This window comes from Lycorma delicatula, chromosome 12 (genome assembly GCF_047948215.1).
Source record: "Lycorma delicatula isolate Av1 chromosome 12, ASM4794821v1, whole genome shotgun sequence".
In the NCBI taxonomy this organism is placed as follows: domain Eukaryota; kingdom Metazoa; phylum Arthropoda; class Insecta; order Hemiptera; family Fulgoridae; genus Lycorma; species Lycorma delicatula.
Genome location: NC_134466.1, coordinates 17517674 through 17537688, shown reverse-complemented (window position 1 = coordinate 17537688; position 20015 = coordinate 17517674). Strand labels below are relative to the sequence as shown.

At 32.0% G+C, this 20015-nt stretch overlaps 2 protein-coding genes across 6 annotated transcripts in view; both read left to right on the top strand.

The window, feature by feature from the left end:
* LOC142332971 (uncharacterized) overlaps nt 1–20015 on the top strand; it is an 84430-nt gene that overhangs the window by 63268 nt on the left and 1147 nt on the right. For 3 of the 5 annotated variants that reach the window (XR_012758462.1, XR_012758461.1, XR_012758463.1), the window contains exons 12-15: nt 2042–2156; nt 6772–6964; nt 10447–10803; nt 19365–19440. Coding sequence is in view for 2 of the 5 variants with exons in the window: in XM_075379718.1 (XP_075235833.1) it covers nt 2042–2156; nt 6772–6964; nt 10447–10768 (630 nt within the window). In the remaining 3 variants the exon portion in view is untranslated. The remainder of the gene's footprint in view (nt 1–2041; nt 2157–6771; nt 6965–10446; nt 10804–19364; nt 19441–20015) is intronic. The other 2 variants (XM_075379718.1, XM_075379719.1) reach the window with 1 other exon arrangement.
* On the top strand, nt 13906–14553 carry LOC142333360 (MICOS complex subunit MIC10-like). Its single transcript, XM_075380381.1, has one exon. The coding sequence runs from the start codon at nt 13906–13908 to the stop codon at nt 14179–14181; it is 276 nt and encodes a 91-aa protein (XP_075236496.1). The 3' UTR covers nt 14182–14553.

Below are 20015 nucleotides of genomic sequence, written 5' to 3'. Positions count from 1 at the left end.
AATTAGTTAACTAATAAAGGGATATCACGTAGAGTAAAAAGTGTAGAGGAAACCAAACATTGGAATTTATAAATGACAACAAAGTTGGAACGGAACAGAAAGAAGTGGAAAATAGCATCAAATGACTGATCACTCAAAAAATGTACAGTATATATATATCCTTCAGGCTGGAATTAATAAATCTTTTATTTTAATCTGTACATAATACATTGCAACGATCAAGCCATTACAAGACAAAATATAAATAGGAGGGATGTTTACGTCCATCCAGGACTTTTGTATGAAGAGAACTTTTTGTATGAACCTTAGAACTAATTTGTAAATTACTTCAAATCCTAGTAAAGGCAGTTACTTTTATATGGATTTGAATATTAGTTGGTGGATAGATACTGGTGTTCTTCGATGGTTGCATTTCAGTTAACCACATATCTCAGGAACAGTTAACCTGAGACTATACAAGACTACTTTTCGTTTACATTCATACACATCATCCTCTGAAGTAACATATTATGGTGGTTCCAGAGGCTAAACAGAAAAAGAGAGAGAGTGTAAATGGAGATTCCTGTACATTCTGTTGGTTGTACACATAAGGTGCAAGTATCAGCTATTACTGCACGGCACTCTGACATGAAGCAACATTAAACAGCAACAGCAGTCAGTTGTAAAGAACATGGAGCACAGGAGCAACATCCAGTATAGTGAATGGATATGTGGAACAGCAGGTTGTAATGAAATTTATCATGAATGAAGGCATAAAACCCGGTGAGATTTATTCGCAATTCCTTACACAGTACGATGATGAGATTCTTAGTCTCAGTTAAACATTTGAGTGGTGCAAACATTTTAAAGAAGGCCGTATATCAGTGACTGATGATCTCAGTCGAGGTGGTTTGAAGCCATCAAAGATATGGCCTCAGGTTTTTGGGATAAAATTGGCATCATTCACGTTGATTTTTTTCTACTGGAGCCGGTGTTAATAGCGAGAATTACTGCAAATTTCTTCAAGATGTGCACAATGTTCTCAAGAAAAAATGGCCTGGTGCGATCACTAAAGGCATTCTCTTTCTGGAGGACAATGCCCAACCATATACAGCCCACGCACAACATGCATGCTATCAGATCTTGACGGGGAATTATTGTCAAATCCTTTGTACAGTCCGGACCTCGCTTCCAGCAATTTTCACCTGTTCAGACCTTTGAGATGGTTCCTCGGAGGCCATCATTTCAACAGCAATGATGTTGCTGTTCTGTCACTCTATAATAAAAGGACTGACTTCCTATCTTGGTTTCGACTTAATGACAAATCTTTCTATGCAGAGGTATCCAGGTGCTGGTGAAATGCTGGAATAAATGTAGCAGGAAATTATATTGTGAAATAAAAGTATTTTTTACTATCACAAGTGTGTTCTACATTTATTAAAAATGAATAAGTCTCGGATTGACCTGAACTTCCCTCATATAAAAATAATTTATAAGCTAAAAGATAGATGTGATTGAAGTCCATTTAATATATTAAATTAACTTTGAAAAAGTTAATATATTAAATAAATATAAAAGTTACTACAAAATAATTCACATTACAGAAAGTACTATTGAAAATTATTTTGATGACATATTTATGTACATGTAAGGATACAGTTAAATAATTTCTTTCTTTAATTAGTATTATTTAGAATTTCATCAACAGTGATATTTTTATTCAATTTAAGAAAATTTTTTATTCAGTTTTAAATAAATTTGTAGGAAGATTTTCAGTGATTCAGCAATTTATTAAAAATGCCAATGTAATCATATAAGAGCCTTTCTTGTAAACCAAAGTATTGTATAGAGTTATACAAAATCATTTCTGTTCCTGGTTTGATAATATATTAAGTTTAATGTTAATATACTATTTTTAGTCTCTACAGTTAATGAGTGTAAATAATTTAAATTGTGAATAATAAAGTCACGAATATCAAAGAATTGCTGTAGGTGCTAAATGTATGATGTACGAGTATAATTATTAATTAAATTTGGAGTGTCTTATTTTTTTATTTTGCAGAGGTATAAATCTTATTACCGTATTCAAAAACAGATAGAAGAAGCTTTGGATGCACATTATAGTGAGAAATACGGTTTAAACAGTAAAGAAAATGAAACACAAAGATTGGCTTTCGGTGAGTTTATTACATATGAATTGTTGCATTTTTATATTCTGCTTTTATTATATTTTTATGTATCATAAATTTTAATAGGCAATATAAAGTATACACTTCTAGGGCTATGATATTGTGCAGAAATTTATAGAATGGTCATTCTTGTAAATTCATTGTACTCATTAGAATTTAACAATGTTTGCATTTTACACACAAGTTTTGTATAAAGATGCTACACATATGCCCACAGTGGATTGTGTATGAGGTCTATAAATAAAAGTAATGAGATTAGTTTTTTTGGCAGCAAAGTGGTAACACTGTAAAGTTACTAGTAAGTATGTGGTTGTATGAACAGCTGATTTATATTAGGTATTAATATTTTTAGTCTATTGTTGCTCCACGAGATGTAAACAAATGTTTCGTGAAATGAGTTTTTGTTTTGCATTACAAAAATGAATGATACTGTTATGAGCAACATTGTGCAATCAAGCTTTATGTTAAACTCTGTGAGAATGCTACTGAAACTTTTTCAAAATTGAAAAGGGTGTATGGAGATGACATTCTATCACGAGCCCAAGTTTTTAGGTGGTTTAAAAAATTTTCAGATGGCTGGGAATCAGTTGTGGACAACCTATGCCCTGAAAGAATGTTAACGTCAAAAAGCGACAACCATTTTGAGCGAATCAGTGACTTATTACGGTACGGCTGAAATTAACTGTCAGAATGATTGCAGAACAATGAATTTGAACCGTACCACAGTCTATCAAATTTTTACAAACAAAATGGACATGAAATACGTTTGTGCAAAATTGGTCCCAGAAAACCTCACTGTTGAACAGAAAAAACAAGAGTGGTTTTCTAAAAAATGATATTACTGGTGGTGAATCTTGGATATTTAAGTACGACCCAGAAACAAAATGCCAGAGCAAGGAGTGGCACACTTCAAACTCATCGCATCCCAAAAAAACAAAAATGAGCAAATCAAAAATCAAAACCGTGCTAATTTGTTTATTCGGTAGTAATGACATTGTCCATAAGGAGTTTTTGCCTACAGAATAGATTGTAAATCAATATGTTTACCGAGGAGTTCTTGAAATGCTGAGGAAAAGAGTTAGTTGCCTGTGTGAGACCAGCCATCAAAGACAACTGGATGCTGCATCATGACAATGCACCTTGTCACTGCACTCTCAGTTAATGAGTTTTTGGCAAGGAAAAACATTCCTGTAGTTCCTCAACCACCTTATTCACCCGACTTGAGTCCCTGTGACTTTTTTCTGTTCCCAACTTTAAAAAAACACCTCAAAGGACATCAATTTGGAACAGTAGAAAACATTAAAAAAATGTAACCAACCATGTAAAGGATATTTCAGTTTCTGAATTCCAACACTGCTGTGAAGAGTGGGAAAACCGATTAAAGTGTTGTGTGGCTTCCCAAGGGAACTGTCTCAAAAGTGATACAGTCCATGTATAATTAATTGGATTGTAAATAAAAAGGTTTTCTGAACCAGTCTCGTTACTTTATTTACAGACCTTGTAGTTATTAGCATGATTAATGAAACTAACAGTCATTATTGTGCAGATTTGATGGTTCGTTTCCACCATCTTTGCCTGTAAAAATTATTTGTTAATATATTTAAAATGCTGCAGAATTTTTCATTTGTTTAGCGTTTGTTGAATAAACTAACAATTACTAGGAGTAGCTGAAAATGCTCAGTTTAACCCACTGTTTTACCTTCACTAAGAAAATGTAACTGTAATTTTGTGACTTAGGTAGGAAGAGCGGCATTGTTTATTTTTATAAACAAATGATTTAAAAATATTTTTGAAATTGTTTGATGGTACCTTGCGACAAACAGTTTGGAATTTTCACATCCTTAATTCTTTTATTTTTCATGTTTAGCCTTCGAGAATTACCGTCAGGTATTACTTAAGGGGATAAATGAGGATTATATGTATAAGTGAAGTGAAGTGTAGTCTTGTACAATCTCTGTTTGATCATTCCTGAGATGTATGGTAACCCAATGATGTATTGAAACCCAATCACCAAAGGATACCGGTATCCACGATCCATTACTCAAATTCGCATAAAAGTAACTGCCTTTACTAGGATTTGAACGCTGGAACTCTATCTTCTCAAATCAGCTGATTTGGGAAGATGCATTCACCACTAGACCAACCCGGTGGTTATACACATCCTTATCTCTAGGCTATCTTAAAATTGCTGTATTTACAAAAGAAAGTTCAAAATGAAATCCACTACTATAATGCAACACGACAAGTATCTGTTGTGCTCAAATTGTGATGAAGACTTAAAAGCCACAGGAAAGGTTATAGCCGTACGTTTTGAGAGCACAACATTTTGATATCTGATTATCTTGGAAGGATCAAACAATTAATTGAAAAATTGCTATAACATTTAAAAAAATTATTAATAAATGGAATATTAGGGACAATTATGGAAAACTGTTCTATTTTTATTGAACATTGCATTTGTACAGAGCTAAATATTTTGAGAAATTTGAGATTTAAGCTCCTCCACCTTAACTGTTCCCACTGTCTCCTAGTCTTAAAAAATTGTTTAAAAGGAAGAAATTTATTGAGTGATTATGAGATAAAGAACAACCAAATCACCCAGTTTATAAAACAGTCCTTATAAACCCTCATTTACAACGGTATGAAACCATCCATGTTACAGCACTAACGGGTGTTCATGTCCATCATTTTGGCACACCTTCTATTTTCCCAATTTACTCCTGTTCATATTCTCTGTACAGACTCAACCCCATAGATTTTAATTATGACCTCACCATATATAATAAAAAATCAGCAACTCTTATTGTCTTTTAGCAATTGTTTTACCAATTTCTCTACAAGGCAAACCCAGATGCAGTATTATATGCAAATGGGTTGATGCAGAGTGATACCATTGGATGTGCTTTTGTTATAAATGGTAGAACCTATATGCTAAACTGTACATCATCAATAAAGCTTTGAATATCATCAACTCAAAATATCATCACATCCTTATTTGTAGCGACTCTTGTAGTGCACCCCAAGCTTTAGAAGATTTGCACTCTTAGACATTCTGTCATCATCAAAATTTATAATGCAGTCACTGAGTTGAACTACTGCAACACACAAGTGAGTTTCTGCTGATCCCTAGACATTTGGGAATCCCAGGTTTTGAACATACAGATTCTGCTGCTAAAGACACATGTCCTCCACCGCATTTCACACTCATGTTAATACTGGCAATTTTATTAATTCTGTTAAACATACTCTTCGAGGAAACTGACAAGGTGATGACTGCTACAGTATATAGTAAACTCCTATACATCAGGGATACTGTGCTGCCTTGGAGATCTTCATGCAGAAATAACCTTTGACAGAAGAGTAATTATTTGCTATTTGCGAATAGGGCACCCTAAACTTACTCATGGACACCTCATGAAACAGATCGATGCATCCCTTTGTGCTCGCTGCAACTGCCAGCTAACAGTACATCACATCCTTATGGACTGTGTTTGTTGTGCAGTATTGCATCAGAAGTTTAAGATCCAGACTATCCTAGGCAGCTATGTGTTATCAATTTTTTAAGGCCATGCATCTGGATTCAGATGTTTGATTAAAACTATAGTATGGTTTTGCCTTTTGATGTATGGCAAGTTTGTTGTTTTATGTTAGACTTTTAATATTGTTTTTATTTTGAGTAGACCTTTTAAATTTTTATTATGACCTCACAATATATAATAAAAATAACAACTGTCTTTCAGCAATAACTGTACAAATTTCTCTCAAAGACAAACCAAGATGCAGTAATATACACAGATGGGTTGAAACAGGATGATATCATTGGGTGCGTGTTTGTTAACTGACAAAACTTATATGTTTGGTCTGCCCCTAGCATTACAAGTATTTTTTTTTTTTTTTTATTTTATTTCACATTTAGCATGCTGCACAGGTTACATTTGTTAAATTTTTAAGGTAAATTTTAATTGTTCATTTTTAATTATTTACTCTAGTAATTTTGTTTCTGGGCACTGATAATGTCACTTCATTGTTTGCTTAGGAGATAAATGAGATAAGTCGAACAGAAGTAATTAAGTGCAGAATTTTTTGGTAGGTGATTGTTAAGTTTTATTTATTATCATCCCCTTCTTGGCTAATCTATTCCTTGTATCACCCTACCTCCTTTTCTTGTTATTAATCTCTTCTCCATTATCAGACCTGATAGTATTAGGTTTTCTATGCTAGGAATGCCAGGACATTGAGAGGAACCTGTGTGTCCTTGTTATCTGATAGGGGGAATGCTGGAGACTGATTGAAAGAATAAGTTATTGCCCAGTGACCGGCTACACTACAGGCTAAAGTGCCTATAGTGTAAACTCAGGACTTAAATTTAAATCCCTCTATCTTCCTTAATAATTAATATAAATAAATTGCTTATAAATTAATATAAATAATTTTCATATAAAAATCATTAGCGAAAACAATAAACATACATTATAGGTTGACATATTTAATAGATTCTTGATGTATGACCCCACACTATTAATTAAAAATAATTTTTAAAGGATTCTGTCTTAATGTTCATGTTTGTATTTATGTGTATATATGTTTTATTTTATCTTTTTAGATAAAAATTTATCTGATTATGAAAATTTGTCACCCATCAATTCGAATAATAGTACTTTATCTCCTTCAGAACAGCAAGAGAATAAAGAATTACATCGACAGTATAAGGGCAGAATTACTGTAATATCACAACCAGAAGATTATAATAGTAATATTACAGTAAAAAGTTTAAAAAGTGCAGTTTCACCTTCTGTGTATGTATTACTATTATTATAATTAATATAATTATGTTTTTTATAGGTAACGCTCTCTTATAATGAAGATGCAGCTTAAATATAATTGTTTATTATTGTACTTGTCAGATGAAAACATCTAATTCATAGTTAGCTTGTGAAGGCAGTTGAAATAATGGAATAAAATGGTATTTGTTCCTTTGGTTTGGATCAAGTATGTTGTTTTTTAAAGATTAGCAGAAACATATTTTACAAGTATTTCAAATGTATGAAAGAACGATTCAGTTGAAATCTTACTTTGACTTCAGGAACATTGGATTTTTAGTTTAAAATAATATAATCAGCATACTCTTATAAAAACACAAAAATTATAAAAATATAGACCTGTGTTTATACATACGAGGGATATCTCTAAAGTAAAGACTGCTGGAAAATTTCTCTCCTTTAGATTGGCGAACCTATGTCATTTACGACCATGTTAGTAATGTACATACTACATTGTAAGTTGTAGCATTTTGGTATCTTTGATTACATATGAGTTATTATGTTATAAAATGAATAGGAAAATCTATGTTGCTGCTGACTGAAATATATGGAATCATACGTTCTTTAAACCATCAAAACATTATACCGGCTGAAATTCATAGGCAGTTGGTTGTTGTATATGGTGATAATGTAATGAATGAATGAAACGTCTGAAAATAGTGTGAAAGGTTTAAAAGTAATAGAATTAATATGCACGAAGAACGTTTGGGGAGGCCCTTGATAATCACCGAGAACTTGTTGAAATAAGTCCATGATGAAATCAGAAACGATCGTTACTCAACAATTTCTGACATGGCCCTTCTTTTTCTTGATATTTCAAGAGCTTTTATCGGTCGCATTGTTCATGACCATTTAGACTTCAAAAAAAGTTTGTGCATGTTGGGTGCCGCACATCTTCAACAGAACATCACAAAAAAAATCCAAATGGGATCTGCTTTGGAATTTTTGATGCGCTACACAGAAAAAGGTGATAAGAGTTCCTTAATTCAATTGTTACCTGCGATAAAACATGGATTTCATATTACATGCCAGAGAGTAAATGGCAGTCAAGTGAACGGCGTCATCTTCAATCACCAACCAGACTAACAAAGGTCAAGCCACAATCATTTGGATGCAAACGGATAGCCATTCTTTTGAGATCGGTTTGCAGTCTGCTGATTGATTTCATACCACATGGAATGACTATAAACGCAGAAGCTAACTGTGAAACTCTATGTAAGTTATAGTGTGCTATTCAAAAATGGTGACATGGGTGGCTGATGGACGACATCATCCTGCTGCACGATAATGCACAACTACATGTTGCGGGTCCGACATGTGATTTATTGAGAACATTTGGATGGGAAATTTACGATCACCCACCATATAGTCCGGAATTAACTCATTCTGATTACCATTTGTTTGTAAAATTGAAAGAATTTTTGAGTGGCAAGCGAGTGACGATGAACTTAAAAATGCTGTTCATTAGTGGCTAAATGGACTGGCGGCAGAAGAATACGATGAGGGTATATTGAATCTGGTGTAACGCTAAAGATAAATATCTTAATTTATGTGGCGATTATGTAGAGAAGTAGTATAAGATATGTAGTTTCAGAGAAATAAAAAATATGTATAAAGTTTCAGAATAAATTTTTTTACAGTGAGTTAACAGCCTTTACTTTAGAGATAAGCTCTCGTATATCATATAATCCAGAAGAAATATAGTCAGATAAGAGTTTTATTAAAAAAGAAACAAAATATTTGAAATAGTATACAATTTTATTAATGTTCACTATTGTTCTGGTAACATGGAGTCAAATTCTTTTGTTATCAAATATTATTTGCCATGTCACTCTACATTTCCAGTCATTACATGTTCTTCTTGAACATGTTAGTATGAATTTTATTTCAAAGGGCAAAGACCTTTACAGAAGCTGAAAATGTTGCAGTGTTATTATTATTGCTGTCCCATATACAGTGTTATTCTTTGTATCTGTGTTTTAAATCTATTGAGGTGCGATTTGATGCAAAACATAGATTATGTTTATCAACTTCGTTAAGTGAGTGCTATGGTACAGAAAAACCATCTGTGATATTATCAGTAGCACTTATAAATTTTATAATTAGTTTTAATGAGGAAACTATAAGCATTGGTCCATCATATTCATTGTTCCTTATTTAAATTTTTTTAATTATAATTGAGTTACCAATTCACATGATATTACATCTGTAGCTGTTTTCTGATTCTGAAAATTAAACCCACCCAGTAAGTTTTGCCATTTCAAGACGATAGAAGAGGTTTAGAAATTTTGATGCAAGTCCTACAGGTTAACCACAAAACATTTACCAGAATGCAATCCAGCGGTAAAAAAAAAAACACCAGTTTCAGTGTATTAATAGTGTACTCTAACACATTTCCAAGAGGATAACATGATATGTTGTATAATTATTAAATAAACAATATTTTTAAAGTTAGTCTCCTCAACAAATGTTTTAAATTAAGTCTTAATTAGTTTATAAAATTAACATTTTGTAATATTATTGATGTATAAAATTAACAAATTAACCTATAAACATTATTTTATTGATTGCTACAAATAGAAATAATAAGTAATGCATAGTGTTATATCAGTAAAGCCACTTTTTTTTTTTTTACAAAAGATCCTGTTCTTAATTTCTTCCAGATTAGTATTGTATGACTTTTCTTTTATAATACTTCATTGTAACTTAACCTAAAAATATATACTTAGGTTAGAGACATTAATGTAGTAAGACATGATATATGGAATTGTAATGAAATAATATTTTAAAATAAAAGATCAGTTTATGTAAATTTTAATTTTTTACTTTTGAACAGAATTTATAAATAAACATACTGCTCTCTAATTCCTAAATTTTCTTTTTAAAATAAATGTGTACATAACATACAAAGAATTTGTAAGACCTGTTAAATTATTCGTCAAGTAGAATAATACTTGTTTGTGTCTTACCCCTAACTATTGGGACGTAAGTTCCTTGGAGGTTAACATTATTTTAAAAAGGTTTTTAAAATGTTCTTTCTTCATGTTTCCAGTATATGGGAACAATTTAAACATGTAGACACTCATCAACAGCCTAATAACATCCAAAATAACAATTTGCATTTAAATTCTGTACCTTTTTTGACTCCATGTTAGAATCACAAAGTTTAAAAAATTCCTTTTCTTATTACAGCTATTCTAATTCAAGTGCAGTCATAAAATAGAAAATTAAAAGTGCCTATAGCAGAGCAAAATTGTTTGTACATCAAGAGGGACTTAGTGCTGTAATAAATAATTGGTTTCTATTAACAGTTTTTACATGTATATTTTTGTTCATGATATGAGTTTTCAATTTGCCATAATAATTGCCCACGAAAGTTAAACCCTGTTATTTTAATTAGTTATTTTAATACATTTTTCTGGTATGTTTATTAACTCTTATGTTTTGTTTGATATCAGGCTAATAGATGACATTGAAAGTGATACAGATGAGGGGAATAACATGTTAAAAGTTCATGAAAATAAATACGGAAGCAATATGTATTTATCAGAGACAGAATCTGTGACTAACACAAGTCAAACAATGTCGATTGATAATGATATTATTGACTGTAGTAATAATAAAACATATCACATAATGAGCGCATCATCATCTGCATCAGACGTGAAATTACCACCACCGTATCATAAAGGAGCTCTTAAAACTACATCAACACCTTCTAGTGGCAATAAAAAGAAACGTGTATTATTTTTAGATGAAGCATTAGTGACTGCAAACTAATTCAATGTTTATCTAAATTAACATAACACTTAAAGGTAAGCACTTAAATATTTACAGAACATTTAGACCACAAAGAGATACAGCATTTGATATCATCCAATGCAGGTCTAGCTGTAGAGTGTATAGTTCAGTTGTTGGATACTTCTCACACCTTAATTTTACAAATAGAATGAGTAGAGGTTTAGACCTCCTTAATAAGGTCTGAACCTGTTGTCTGGTGAATGTTTAGTACCCGAAGAAAAACTGTTTAGTACCTAAAGTATATTTATTTCAGTATATGTGTTTGAATACTAGTCAATATAATATTATTCATCTGCATTGTGCTGCTCACATTTTCAGTAAAAGTGCTTCCACCTTTGTTAAAAAACAAATGCTGTTACCCAGATGGAGGCGCAAAACAATGTCATAATGGCCACTAAGGAGTCAAAAACACTGGTTCCTTGCTCTCATTTCAGGCAAAGTAACAAAAAAAAATCTCATGGAGCTAGTCTGGTGGATGCAGCACTTTTCTATGTTTTGTTGGGCCAAATATTGGAGTACAACATTGGCAACACACAAGGGCACATGCGGATCCATCACACAAGATGGATCGCAGCTCATGGTTTTGTCATCAGATGTTTATAGCCAGGTTAACCAAATAACTTTGGCTTTTAGTGGCATTGGAGATTAGGATAATTTCCAAACTGTGTCACCGACCTGTTTTTGGAATCGTGTAAACCTAAATCTCATTACAACTAAAGATGGAATTCAGGTAGGCCTGATCATGTCTTGCTACCAGACACTTTACATCTCAGCACACCTGTTCTCGCATCAGCTTCTCTTCAGGAGTTATGAGGATCACCCAAATAAAAACTAATTTTGCTGTACGGACTGAGGAAGAGCAGTGAATGTGTTGCAGCGCTGTGGATAATTAGTTGGATATGTGTAGAGGATAGCAACTGGCCAGCCACGTCCATAGTTTGTGTTTCCACATCGGCAGCAGAATGTTTGAGCAGGAAGTACCATCATCCATTGCACAACAACTTGTAATCTAATTTCTTGCCAACAAAGGTGTCAAAGCCTCTGAAATTTTGATGCTACTCCAGGCCCAGTTCGAAAATGCTACCTTGTCAAACTGAAGTGTTTGATTGGGCCAAAAAATTTCAAAGTGGCCATGATGCGATGGAAAACAAAAGTCACGAATGCCGTGACCTTTGACAAAAGATGGGTCCAACACCATACCCTGTAAAGCAAGAGAAGTATGGTATGGATGGAAAAGTAAGGAGGAGACACCAAGAAATTCTTGTTAGCTGGAAAAGTTCTGGCAATTGTATTTTAGGACTCAAAAGGTGTGCTGCTGATTGATTTCCTGCACAAACGAAGGACAGTAAATGTAGCATACCGCTGCCAGTTGACAGGGCTGCTTATTGCAGAAAACTATGCCGCCAACCAATTTGAAACTTCCTCTTTCACGATAATGTATGGCCGCAAACAGTAGTTCAGACTTGCCATTAAACTCCCTAAAATTCATTGACGCCTCTTGAACCCCCACCATACAGTCTATATTGAGGGGAAATACAGTTCATTTTATGAATATTCTCATGTTTGGTTTGCTGAAGAAGCTTAAGGAGGGGAAAGATTCAAATACGATGTCACAGTCAAACATTATGTGTGCAATTAGTTATTGGGGCAGCCATCTTGTTTTTTTGATGAGGGGATCAGGAAGCTACCCATCTGGTGGAGAAATTGTATTTCTGTTGAAGGAAACTAGAAGGTAATTAATTTGTTTGATGAAATTTTATAAGATATCAATAAAACTATGTAAACAAATTCCAGTTTATATTTAAATGACCCTTGTAACAATATCAGCATCTGTCTTTCAAAATGTAAGTCTATTGAGATACGTGTAACATGTCACCAGTCTTATTTGGTTATCTTCCCAATAATGTCGGTAACTGTATTATAATAATGATCCCATTCAGAATGGTAATTAACTGGAGACCTACATTGCCCTACTTTGTGATTGAAATTTGGCCCTTCTGTTTAAGCTACCAAAATGTGCTCAGCTGTGGAAGAGGATCATCACAGTATGTGTATACAGCAACATTTTAGTTTGTATGCGATCATTGCAGATTTTTTCAGACTACACAATTTCAAAGCTGTATACAGCTCATCATGAACCAATTTCATTCTCCATGCATGACTGCAGACCGCTTGTGCATTGACAATTTACTGTCATCAGATAATTTCACGCTCATGTGCAGTTAGTAGGATAATGTACTTCCCACAAGAATCCAGCATTATCACAACTTTTTTATTCATTGCATGCTGCATAGTAAATTCATTCTCTCTATACAAAAAGCGTTTAATGTACCTAGGAAGTGTCAAATCTCTAAATTTTTAAGTATGATACCCTCTATTTTAATTTTTATAAATTCTTGTATAATGAGCCTAAGATTTGAGCTTGAATTTTTTTAAATTACGGCTAAACATTGTTGAGACATTTAGAAATATTTTGCCATTCTGAATTGTTTTAAGTTGGATTTCATCTAGTATAATTTTTTTTTATGTTGTTCTCTACTTATTTTTGTTCTCTGTTAATCTTTTAATATCAACATATTTACTATATTGTAAAATATATTTTCTTTATTTCAGCGTCTTTGTTATACTCTGCAGTTTTATTTTCTATCCGCCTCTGTATTGGCAAATTAACTAAGCCTAGATGCATTAATAATACGGTTTACCGAGCTAGTTAATTTATTTACAAATTTCTTTCCTCTACTACTTGTTATAAGACTTTATTTGATTTTTATTAGACCATCTAATTTTCAATATCCTCTGTAAGATTGCATTCAAAAGGCCTCTTATTTTCTCTTTCTTATATGCATTGTTAACATTGTATTTAATGTATTGTTAACATTGTTTAATGTATATAAGTTTATATTTTTAGTTACCATGAAAACAATATTTATATGTATGTTACATATTAAATTAGCATTGAGAGTTTTATATTCATTAGTAATGTCAATACAAATAAAAAATTACTTTATATTATTTACAAAATTATAATACAAAAATATTTTTTCTTACACTTATCAATAATTGTTTGACATTACTTAACGCTGAAAATCATTTCATTATACAAAATAATATTCATGATGCACCCGGAACAAGAATTTGAAACGCAACTTAGTAATTGTGTGACAGATGCTATTTTTAAATCAGGTACTGGGTTTTTAATCGGTTCGTTAGCATCATTGTTTTTTTTCAAAAGGAGAATGTTGCCAGCTTGGGCCGGTATGGCTTTTGGTCTTGGTATATCTTGTATCGCTTGTGAAGATAGTTTGAATAGAATTATTATCGTTAAGGAAGAGGAAGAAAGTGATACTGCACCGCCAGAACAAGCTTCTTTTAAGAAGATCATTAATAAATAATAATTTTGTATATTTTTTTTATAATTAATGATTTTATTGAACATAATTGTATTAACATTAGTATGGATGTAACAACTTCTTAAATTATATTTTTTGTTTATAAATCAACGTATCTGTATGTATATATTTATCATATGTATATATTAATCGGGATGTAGCATGTATGATTGTTTGCCAAACTAAATTATTCTTTACCAATTTTTTCACTGAACTTTTGGGAATGGATTTAGGTGTAGATATATAGGTGATTCTGTTAGTGGATGAACAGTAAAAATTAAACAAAGAGCATAATGTAATTTAACAGTTAAGCCAATTTTTATTAAAATCAAATTAACTAATCTTCATTCATCAACAGTTTCTTAGAAACTTTTATTGCACCAATGTAATTGCTAAAAAGAATTTTATTTTCTTGCTATATTTGCATTCCATGATAAACTTAAATAAAAGTCCTTTTGCTTAAACATCTTTACTTATTTATCTTTGTTTATAAATAAACAAAGATGATGTGCCTATCATCTTGATTAGTGCCCGTTCTGTTTGTATTGAGTTACAAATGAATGACGCAGCCTGTTTTAATGAAATGTGAAGAAGGAACTATTTTATCTAGTTATCTTAATAAATGATGTTAGCAATGTCTGTTGTTTTTTATTTAAATAATTATCAATCCTTTTCATGAAATATAAATTTTCAGCGTTTACTCAATCGGGTATGTGACCAAAATCCTTTCTTAAAATATTATTAACCGATCCAAAAAATGTATAGTTTAATTAAATTTAAAGATCACAGAACAATTAGTTTAATTTCACATCAACAGATTCTTTAATTTTTTGACTAGAAGACATAATAGAAAAATGGAACAAGCAATCGCAAAAGAACAATATGATTTAGAGTGGTATAATTATTGTGAAAATTTATAGAAAGAATTAAATAAATGAATGTGTGTACTTTGTAGGTATTGAAAAGGCATTTGACCATATCAAATGGAGTAAACTAATAGACATATTAAAAAGCCAAAAAGTAGATGTGAAAAATTGAAAATAAGTTTGTGTCTGAATCAGAAAAAAATTAAAATTAAAGGATTTGCAGACATAATAGTATGCACTAGGAAGAGGAGTGAGGCAAAGGTGCTGCTTATACCCAACTTTATTTATGCATGTTGAAGATCTGATAAAAAAATAATCTGAAAAAGGATGAAGGGTTCAGTGTAGTAGATAGGAAAATAAGATTCACAGATGACTGGTATATTATAAGATGAAACACATGATACAAAAGCAGATGAACAAAATTAGAAGACAGTATGACAGAGTGTGGTTTGAGAATGAATGTTTGTATTAAAAATAGTAATGAGAATTGGAGGGAGATAAGCTAATTAATGTCTACATAGAAGAAGGAAGAGTTAAGCAATAAACAATGTACAGGTATGTAATATAAGATATTATGTTAACAATTCAAAAATAAAAGTGAATTAAAAATAGCACTGGCTGGCTAAGGAGTCATTTAATTTCAACAAAAGATTATGTAGTAAAATGGAGTTAAGGCTTGAATAAGCGTCTCATGAAATTGTATAAATACGAGACATGGACATAAAGGAGATAAATTTAATTAGATAGACAAAGTGAATAATGAAGCGATCAGGAGAGAACGATAGTAAAAGCTTAATCAGAACAATTTAGATGTTAGAAATAACCGGCAATTCAGACTATTATTATTACTGGCTTGGTCGTATTGTAAGAAAAGGATCAGTTAAGTGGTAGATGATAAAAGTAAGAAAGTAAAGATATGACTGAAAACAATAGTTCCCATTTCCTTTAAGATTGTCTATTAGAAATCTAAGGTTTAGCTGGAATAGAGGAAAGTGGTGATGACAAGCAGCTGCCTCAGGGGGAGATAACCATTTGACTATTATGACGAACTTTAGTTTCATTATACTGCCTCACAGTGATGTTTTTGGCAGACGTGTGCAAAGAACTTGCCCCAGGGTGGATTACCATTTGGTGATAACGGCTTGCCCAGAATACTTTTTACAAAAATAAAGGTTTGAATCCCAGTCAGGCATGGCATTTTTAACACGCTACAAAATTTCCATTTCATATTTTTTTCACAAGCTTTGAAACTTATGTAGTGAATTAATCTTAAAAAAAAGTATGAAAAAAATGTAATCCACTTCTCTTTCACTTCAACTTTTTTGAAGGATTCTGGGGAAGATAGTTATCTATTTGTTAGGTACCCACCCCTTTTTGTGAATCATCTACAACTTTCTCGTTATCCAATGTGTAGATGCGGTTCTAACCCTGCCATCTAGGACCTGAAGAGCCAGTTCATTATCTTTATCTGGTTGAGGATTTTTTATGGCTGATGTGAATTTCTTTTTCGGTCCGTACATTAGACTGTAATAAAAGATTTCAGGTGAATAAGAATTAAAGCAAATGAAACTTACAACAATTTCTTTATGAAATCTATAGTGTACATCTTGTCTTTGACAAAACCCCCAAAAATAAATTAATGGTTTGCAACGTCAGGAGATCAAAGTATCCAGGGAATCGGTCTATCACAGCCAACCCAATGTTGGGGAAATCGTTCATGTAGGTAATAACTAGCATGTAAACTCCAGTTGGTGGTGTATCATCTTGTTGGAAGTAAACATTGGGTTGCTGATGTTCAATTTGTGTTACTGCATAATCCTGTAACATGTCAATATAGCTAACGCTAGTAACCATTGGCTCGGTGAAGAAAAATGGTCCAATCACTTCATAAGCAGTCAACACACACCAAATTTTAATTTTTGGGCTGTCAAGTTGCGGTATTACAAGTTCTAAACTCTCACTTCTGTGAAAGTCTCTTAGCTGATGCACAACTTTCTCGGAGATGGGGGAGGTCTGCCAATACCTTTATTGTATTATACTACCTGTATCTTTGAATTGCTGATGATACCAAAGTTTACTACAGTTTTTATTTAGAGGATCTACTGCCATACTGTAATCAAAGATTTCTACCAACAGATCCACTTTCATGAAACCATAATACGCGCGCACATTCTTTCTCTTGCATGATAAATATTAATCAACTGACGATCCTCCTGTTGTTACATCACGCTGGTCTGTTCATTCAAGGTCACAGTAACTCTAGTACCTACACTGTTTTAGTTGCGTAGTGTAGGTACACGTGCTGCGATGCTTTGTTCATTTTTATTAACCCCCTAAAATACACTGAATAATTTATGTTCACTCGTTATACACGGTCTGTCCGGAAAGTAATGCCACCAGGTCTACAATTATAAAAAAAATGACTTCTACCTAAAATTTAGAGTTAACAGTTGTCCCAGGAGATACAATCTCACGGTGGATGATCACCCTGATGTTAAAAAACACAATGAGCATGGTCTTGTCTTTGATTTGCTCATTCGAGTCTTCTAGGGGCAAAGGGTCCCCAATGTGCTACTCAGCACTTTGCCTCTTCATCTTGGGGTCATACTGGAATAGCCACATTTCATCATCCACGATAACATTGTCCAAAAAGTGAGGATCATTTTCACACATTTCCAAAATGTCTTGACAAATTTCTACTTGGTGAGATTTTTGGTCAAAATTCATGGGACAAGCTTTGCGCACACTTTTCTCATGTGCAAATCCTTGGTCACAATCTGATGGATGGTAGTTTTTGAAATATGTAACATGTTGGCCATTAAATGAACACTCATTCGATAGTTTGTTTGCAAAAGTTCTTTCACACGAGTCACGTTTGAGGAGGTTGACAGGTAACCATTACGAGCTTTGTCATCAACCTCTTTACAGCCTTCCAAAAATGTCTTGTGCCATCTGTAGACTTGTCTTTGTTATGAGCACTCATCCTCGAAGGCCTGTTGAATCGTTGCAGACTTGCCGATTTTCACACAAAACTTGATCGCATACCTTTGTTCCAGTGAGTGCTGCATCGTGACTTGTACAAGAGACGAAACAGAAGTTTACGAAATCGTCCTTCACCTCCGAGAGCTCAGAGAAACTGAGCAAGCACTTGCTTGGTAGTTGGCACACCACCATTGATCCTGGCAGATGATAGAGCATGCTGCAGTGTGCAGTATTATTTTATTCAATACAGTATATTGCCCATATGCGTTATTAAATTGTATTATAACAGCAGAATAAATATTGTAAATAAACTTCACCACCTCCTATTTAGTTAATAAGTAAAATTAATTTTTCAACAACACGCCTTCCCTCCGTTATATGAACCTAATTCTAATTTTTCAGTGTTATTGAATAGGTTAATTTATTATATTCAATAAAAAATGAATAGTCAACTGTTCAATGAATTAATAATAATAATTTACAGGTAAAATAAATTTATAAATTAAAATGATTACACTAAAAACAGAATAGTTGTATAACTAATTATTTTTTAACTGCTACAAACCACCTTTAATTTTAAGTTTTTTTTTTTTTTTTATTAAAATTATGTATTATTTTTGTTTTATTTATTATTAGTATTTTTTGTATTATTATTTTCACATAAAGTAAACTGATGATTATTATATGTCGCATTATTGCTGACAATAAAGTATACGTTATGAGTTATTAGTATTTAAAGCAGCGATAAAGTTTGTTCAGCAATGTAAAGTTTAGCTATCAATATTTAATTGGAAAAAAGATGTAGGCAGTATTAAACTTTTTTAAAGGAAGATATTTCATCACCCTGTCTGTCATACGAACATATATATAAATGTTTGATTTAGAATGAAATTGATAGTAGATCTTCCTGGAAATTTTGTATGTATGTCAAACACATCCTCTTCTTTGCTCTGGATTTCTCTTTCTTCCTGTTTCTTTTTTTCTGTTTTATATTATTTTTCTCAGGTCATTGACCTTTTGCCCTCCTTTTTTTATTTTTATCTGTAGTCTTTTTTATTTTATATTCCCTTTCCTACTTATATCTTGTTATATTTTTTTTTTACATAAAATTGTAATTATTTTAAATTATGCTGTTGAGTATAATATTATAATTAAGTTTTATGCGTATTGCAATTTATGTTATTCATTTATATGCTTATGTGTTAATTGAAAATCGTTTAATATCATTTACAGTGATTTATATTATTTTTATTCTTATAAATAATAACATCATAATTCTATTATGTTAATATATATATCATTTTTAATATTTTTAATCAATATTAATTGTTATAATAGTTTTTACCTCGGTTCACAAGTCATGAAACCATGTCCAAATGTAAAGCCACAGTCAACTGGAGTTAATATCGATGAAGTAAGTTTTTGTGTATTTGTCTATCATACATGTTATTGTGCTGTATTATATGCATTATTTATATTAACTCCTTAGGAATGGGTTCACACAATCTGTTATCTTAACTCTTAATTAAAAAAAGCAATAAATTCTATATTTTCCCTAGAAGTTTTGCATTTATTTATCCCTACAGCATCTCCCCTATCTCTTTTTTGCCGTACAATTATATATACAATATTATTTGACAATTGTAGAATAAGCATTTTAAATATATAAAGTTAAGAAATAAAATTTGTAATCGATTAAATCTTGAAAAATAGTTAAGTGTAACCAAAAATAGTTATGTATTGACTGATGTTGACTATTCATCAAAAACGTCTGTAGATTTCTAATCGATTTTTTTATTTTTCCTTGAGATATAACATACGTTTTGTAATCTAAAAACCATATTATTTTCAGTTACATGTGTCAGTAAAATAAAAATTGAAGAATTACTTAGTATTACTAAGAATTACTAAGTATTAATTTAATCCATTAATTCACTAATGTGAGAAACAAATTAGGTCAGATGATGTTGTAAATTTAAGTATTTTGTA